Genomic DNA, 6,878 nt, shown 5'->3' with positions numbered 1-6,878 from the left:
AGTAAATACCTGAAGGTACCTCTACAGGTAGCAAATACCTACTTCTATCGCTTCAAATGTTCCCAGTACAGACTTGAAATAATAAAAGCTTCCGCTAAGAATTTCCTCCGACGACTAGTCGACACTCGACGTGCATAAATGGCACTTAGACTGAATTTTTAACCTACTTCGAAAAGGGAGGCTTTCAATTTGTGACAAGTTCTAGGATTTTTCATGATGAGTCACTGAAAATACATATTCCTTATTATTTTAGTATGATGGCTATAACTTATCATTTCATATTTTATTTTAGCAAAATCGTTTACAGAAGCGAAAAAAAGACAGTTTTAAAAATTGTAATATAACGTAAATGTAATTTTTTTGGGTCTAAAATGACTCCTTATAAACAAACTGTTATTTAATATGTTCGAACCAAATAAATGTTTTTCTTTCTTTATCTCTTTACTTTAACAAAGTTAAGAGGCATTTTGACATCTATGTGTCGTTATCATTTTAAACATTAAAACATGTAGATTCCATAATGTTTTAATTGTACAAAAAAACATAATCAAATCAACTGTAATTACAAACAAAATCATGCAAATTAGTTCAATGGAAAACGCGATCGCGAGATAAACGGCGCGGTTTCTTATCATTATCGATATCAATGAAGACGCTGCGCTAGCGCATACAAGTACAGCGGGCCGCGCGTGCACCTCAGTCTGCCGGCAACCGCGACGGGAGACGCACGTATCTTTCGCGCGCGGACCGAAATATCCTCGTGGCCGACCGCGTGTCACATCGACTAATATGGTGAGTGCTCCTATTAGAATACAGTGCAATTTTAAACAGTGATTTTATGAATTCTCATAATTTTAAAATACAACACACGTGGTGCGTTTCCGCGAAATTGCCATGGCGTGCAGAATTTTCTGTTTCCTATGCAAATTTTATGGAGTATAACTAAATTAAATTCTAAAACTCAGTTTCTCGATACTTTAAACGTATAAGGGCAAGTTGTAAGTGTCTATAATCCGTATTATTTAATTTATTATTAACGAATTATTTTATTTTTAATGGCTTAATTTATTGACGCACCCACGTAAATTTTATTAATTATGTTTATTTACTTATTTAAGGACAGCTAACATAACATACGCCTTAGCATTACAATAACGATATAATGTACAGTGGACAAATATAAAAGAACTTACTACATAAAGACATAGTTAAATTCTAATATTTAAACATTACAACCACCAATTTATAATCCGGCGATATATTTTTTATGCTCTACATAATCGCCAAAATGCAAAAATCCTTTTGAAGATTAGAAGACCGCCAATTTTTCGCAGTCCAGTGTACTAACATAACAAATAACATAATATTCATGAGTTAATTGTTTTCATCTGTAAGTAATTCAGGTGAAAAACGTGTCTCAAACATTAATTTGTATTTCACTTATCTTTATTGTGATGATAAAGGCGCAAGGTGAGGAAAACACATTTTGTCTACCGTGCAAAAAACAATATGACTTTGTGGATGATAATTTGCTTAAATTGCATGAAAATACAGACCACGTATTCTTACAATAAGTCTTTTCATCTAACTTGCTGGCACCATCTAACTTTAACCATAACTACAACAATAACCGGTGCTTTTTGAATGAGCTTCGACAGATTTTTGATGTTTGTTAAAGTTAAAGTAAGATGATGCAACCCAGCCTTAGCCTTTTCAGTCTCAAAAAACGTAAACGTTTTGATTTTTCTGACCATTTAACGCCACCGATCGCAAAATCTTTTGATGCAGTGTCAAGAAAAACATCTTAAAAACTCGTCACACCACACTACGTAGAGTGACCATAAAAACAAAATTAATAGAATAGTAGAAGTTCTAAATTAATATCCATTTCGTACCTTGCGAAACCAAAATGCCGACTCTTGTAGAAACAAACCTCAATAAAACTGATCTAAAACTGCGAGTAATAAAATTGTAGAGTCATAGACAGCACTCGTATTGCTCTCAGACAGTTCCCGATCAATATTCACATGACTGACTTTCCCTCAGTGCTTTACCTGTATTTTGGTATCTCGTAAGTGTCAACATAGACTATTAAAGAGACACTTTCTGACTGTAGAGTCAGGACTCAAGTAGTAAATCACTTGTTTATAGTCGTCTATTTCGAAAATTATGTTTTAGGTTGGTACGAAAAAAGGTTCTACAGTAAAAAGCTTTGCGTTAGGCTCAGCCTCTTTACTAATAACATAATAACAATAACTAATGGTAAATTAGCAATAAGTAAAATTTTTTAAGATCATTTTAACTGCGGCTATGAGTCTACCTTCGTAATTTTTGCTTTTTTACATCATTTTTTTATAAATTTTTATCAAACGAAAAAAAGGAGTAAGTAGTGCAAAACAGTGGAATTTTTATTCTTACAACCTGGCTAATTCAAATTATTTACCACAAACATTTAACATTGCTAGTGCAATTGTAATTACACTAATTAATACGTAGTATATTATCCAAATGCTGGCATTTACTTGTCTTTCATCATTATCTAAGGTCCTTTCAAGGATAATTAGCGAATGAAATAAAATAATCGGCTCAACGAAACCAAATTATTCGCATGAACGACATAGGTAGGTACCTACTGTGAACGATTTACAATGTGAAACATCTTCCTAAGTACTTGAACTTACATTACCATTCATTTCGTCAGTATCATAATGAACCTGGCAATAGGTAAGTTTAATTATTCTATAATAAAGGTTACATTAATCTTTTAAATAAAACTAATACCCGCTCTTGCTTTCCTATTCATCTACATTAATATTATAAAGAGGAAAGATTTGATTGTTTGTATTGCTTCTAAACTACTGGACCGATTTGAAAAATCTTTTTCACCTTTACAAATCTACATTATGATGAACACAGGCGGTACGAAGTTCGCTGTGTCAGCTAGTAAACAATATTCAGCTACTGAAACAAATAATATAATAATTATAATATTCTCGTAATAATCAGGTCGCGTCTACGTATCAAGGCTTGCTCTATTATCCTCTTATGAATAAAAGTAATATGATCCAAAAACATTAGCACCGAAAAACACGTATTTGGGGTGACAATAGAGGCAAAAGTATCTCTAATTAGAACAGCCTTTCTTATCCAATATTATCACAAATCAGGAAGCAAAATAATTGAAGCTAATTTGCAGTTAGAATCACACGAATAAGATTTACCTTCTTCCCGAAAACCAAATCATTTGTCTTTACGATAATCAGGTATTATCAAAATTATCAGTCATCATTATACGAATACTTCATATTTTATGTACCAAACCTGAGAAAGTAAATAATTAATTTACTTAAAATTTCAAAACTAAACAATGCTATGACGTGATGTTATTATAAATATGTAAATTATGTAGAGTTATAATTGCGAAACATATTTATAACATTACTTTCGATTAATGATTCATTTGTTATGTTTGGACTTATTCTTAACAAAATGGATGTATTTTGAGCAATTATCGAATATGTAAAATAATACAAAAAATATAATTAAAACCTTAAAAAGTGCGAAACTAGAGCTACGTACGTAGGTACAGTCTCAGAAACCGAATTTTTGGACAAGAAATATTATTGCTCTTTGAAATGTAGTTTCTAGTATACCTAAAAGAACGCAATGCGTATTTCAAATATGTAGGTATGTACACAAAACTTACTTGTTTGAACAAGGAACCACTTTATCTTTAACTATCTTTATTGTTTTAATCTGCGTGTTTAATATTATACAAGATGCCGTGATAACAACGTTTTTCACTGTTATCACGGAGTTATTTCTTTGATATAGTAGAAAGAATTACGGTAATTCGACAATATGAATTCAATTATTAAAACTAAGTAATCTACTGCCAATTTGATACTTACGGGCTTTATTGCTCAATTTGTCATAATTTTATCAGCACATGTTTGCAACATAATTTGAGTCCTGCGACTGAAGAAAAACAGTGGAAGAAAAACTATATAAAAATTTAAACCAGCGACTTGGCCCATGGACCAAGCTAAAAGTGGGCCAAGTCACGGGAAGACTCCATATTTCTTGTCATTAACTATTTTTCTCTCTTTCGTATCCTTAGCATAAAATATTTTTCCAGTTCACTATCCCCTATTAAACTAGTGAAGATGTTATTAGGGTTTTAAAGACTGGTATTTTGTGATCGAGGGTTGAATTGCGTTGCCTTGGATACAATAGGGGACGAAAGGGGAAAATGTTGCTAGACGTCACTCAACAACGTCTGCATCCGAGACACAATGTCGCACGTGCACTTGCTTTAGATATAGCTGGATTTAGATGCTTCACGTTCTTTGATTAATCACAGTTCGCGTAACTTAAAGCATCGCGCAGTCTAGTGTGAGGCAAAACTTATAGTATGAGCTAAGCTGTCAGTTTTTGTAACTAATAAAACTGAATAAAAGTGACGCAAAGCTTTAAATGTATTTTAATAAACTTCTCTTTGATTGCAAAGTGAAGTACTTTATATTCAAAATATTGAGACAGTCATACAGTGGCTGAAACATCACACCTCGCTGCTAAGATGTTTTTTGCCTCGCTGTTGACATTTTAGCTATTCATAAAAATGCTCATTTTGAGATGAGATCTTGGGTGTCTGTCTAACGATCCTAAAGCTCTAGGTCTCATCCAAAAAAGTTATTAGTCCCATCATTAGATATGTATTATTTAGATTTGGGTAAAATAGCTAATGGTAAAAAGTGATTGTGTAGATTTTTTATACCATATTTACAAAAATGACAGCTTATATTAGCGCTACGTAGATTAAGCGCTGCACAGTGCACGTCATGTTGGGCCACTTTATAATCCCTAGTGAGTTCGGGGCCTAATCACGCAATTTCAATCACACATAGTATCGCCGAAACGCTGCGGTAACGATGCGGTCGGTAAACCATTAACCGGTGCTAAAAGTAGCGCCATAGCGCGTCTGCTATGTGCTATACAGGGTGAAATTTAAGTCATTGGCATCCTTTTAATATAATGCTGGGTTGCACCATCTTACTTTAACTTACACAAACGTCAAAAATCTGTCAAACTCCATACAAAAAACACCAGTTATCGTTAAAGTTACTGTGAAACCTAACGGTGCCGGTGGTGCAACTGAGCCTAAGACTCTACTCATGAATGATACATAGTGCATTCCTCAAATATGAGACAAATCCAATGAGATTTTTGGTCTTTACTTTTACTTGTATTAGTGTGCTCTTATAAAGAATTCCAAAGTATTGTACAGTAAAAGCATTGTTGCAAAATAAAAATGTTGCAATACATCGAAATAAGATGCCACAGTAATAAGCTTGATGTGCTGTCGTCTGTACAAGATTTTAATTATTTGAATTTACTTTGTATCATAAGTAGAGTCTTATTTTAAAAGGATGCCAACGATTTAAACACCCTGTAGTTCCTTTTATCTGACAAAATAGTAAGACAAGACAATCACAAAAACAATTAAAATGATAAGTAGCCACGTTATCAGCGTACCTGACCCGTTGAACAAATTTAGAAATGTCCCATTGCATTCTTCAGAGTTGACTTACTCGTATTTGTTCTTCGTCACCTGTCCAATCATGCCCTACTTCTCGTGTAGAATCTTGACAGTAAACCTTCGTTACACTCACAGACAAAATGATATAGGTACATAATTCAATTTGCTGTGCCCTACCGTCTATGGTGTATGTATAATCAATAAATGAGTATTTTTGGTCTATTATTGTTATCTTTGCTTCACACAATCCCTTAATTTTTTACAAATTGTTGAGATCAATAATAATTTTTATCTTTAAATACTTCATTGCATTAGTATTTATTTTATCATTTGTATTAACATATTCGGTTTAATATTCTGTTTTCAATTGCACTAATAACATAATCAACCCTATTAGACTTACCTACTATTAATAATTGTAATGCATAATGGAACCTTGTTAATTTTTTGATGCGTTTTATTTTATTTAAAGACATGAACTTACTAAATGATAATTAGTTTATATTGTGATTCTTGTTAAACTTAGCAATTATTATTTTCCATGAATCGCATAACCTCTTCATTTAAACGCCGTATTATAAATAGGCGTGAGAAAAAATAAAAAAACATAAATAACTTTTGACTTTGGTCTTTAAGGTTAGTCATATAACTTTTTTGTTTAAAGATCACTCTTGCGTTAAATGACCCTCATTTTATTATTTAAAAAAACTGATGATAGACTTGTTATTACACTTTTATGAAATTTTAGAGCATTTCATTATAATAATATCAATAATAATGACCTATTAGCACCCACCAACACTAATAAATGAACGTTATTTTTATATTCATAATGCAGAAAATATACTAGTATTTATACACATTTTTATTCATCAAGAACAGCATTTAACCAGCCAGCAAAAACATAAAAACCTGAATATCATGTTTAATACAGTTCATTCTAAAAATATCAATGTCCTTTCCTCGTAAAAAAACAAACAATCCGAATTCTTTCAACCTTTACACCTCAGTCAATAGGTGTCCCAGTGCCATAAAAATTCCCAAGTCAACAAAAAAATTACTCTACACTCTATGGCGACAAGCACAGATTACAATAGCTGGTTTTGGCGCCAAACCAGAAAAAAGTTATGAAAAACTGTTGTCATTGAGTGTTTGAGATACACCGACCTATTGTTGCATAGTTAGTTTATGTTAGAGTCTATTGAAATCCTGTTTAGATCAATGGCCACTTGAAAATTATGGATCAATAAGTTTGTAAAAAATTAACGAATTTATCGGATTATGAACCGAATTAAGATACCTAATTATGATAAAGATTTTTGTGCTATGTGTATTTGTG

At 32.3% G+C, this 6,878-nt stretch overlaps 1 protein-coding gene across 1 annotated transcript in view; it reads left to right on the top strand.

Moving 5' to 3' along the window:
- The first annotated feature begins 661 nt into the window (after positions 1-661).
- Positions 662-6,878, top strand: part of LOC114354053 (uncharacterized) — a 41,044-nt gene continuing 34,827 nt past the window's right edge. Inside the window, exon 1 of the mRNA XM_028306308.1 lies at positions 662-792. Within this exon, the coding sequence (XP_028162109.1) occupies positions 790-792 (3 nt within the window). The 5' untranslated portion in view covers positions 662-789. The remainder of the gene's footprint in view (positions 793-6,878) is intronic.

Source organism: Ostrinia furnacalis, unplaced genomic scaffold, assembly GCF_004193835.3.
Source record: "Ostrinia furnacalis isolate ACB-3 unplaced genomic scaffold, ASM419383v2 OfSCF1913, whole genome shotgun sequence".
NCBI classification, from domain to species: Eukaryota; Metazoa; Arthropoda; class Insecta; order Lepidoptera; family Crambidae; genus Ostrinia; species Ostrinia furnacalis.
Note: the sequence above shows the minus strand (reverse complement) of the source record. Positions and strands in the feature narration are given on the sequence as shown.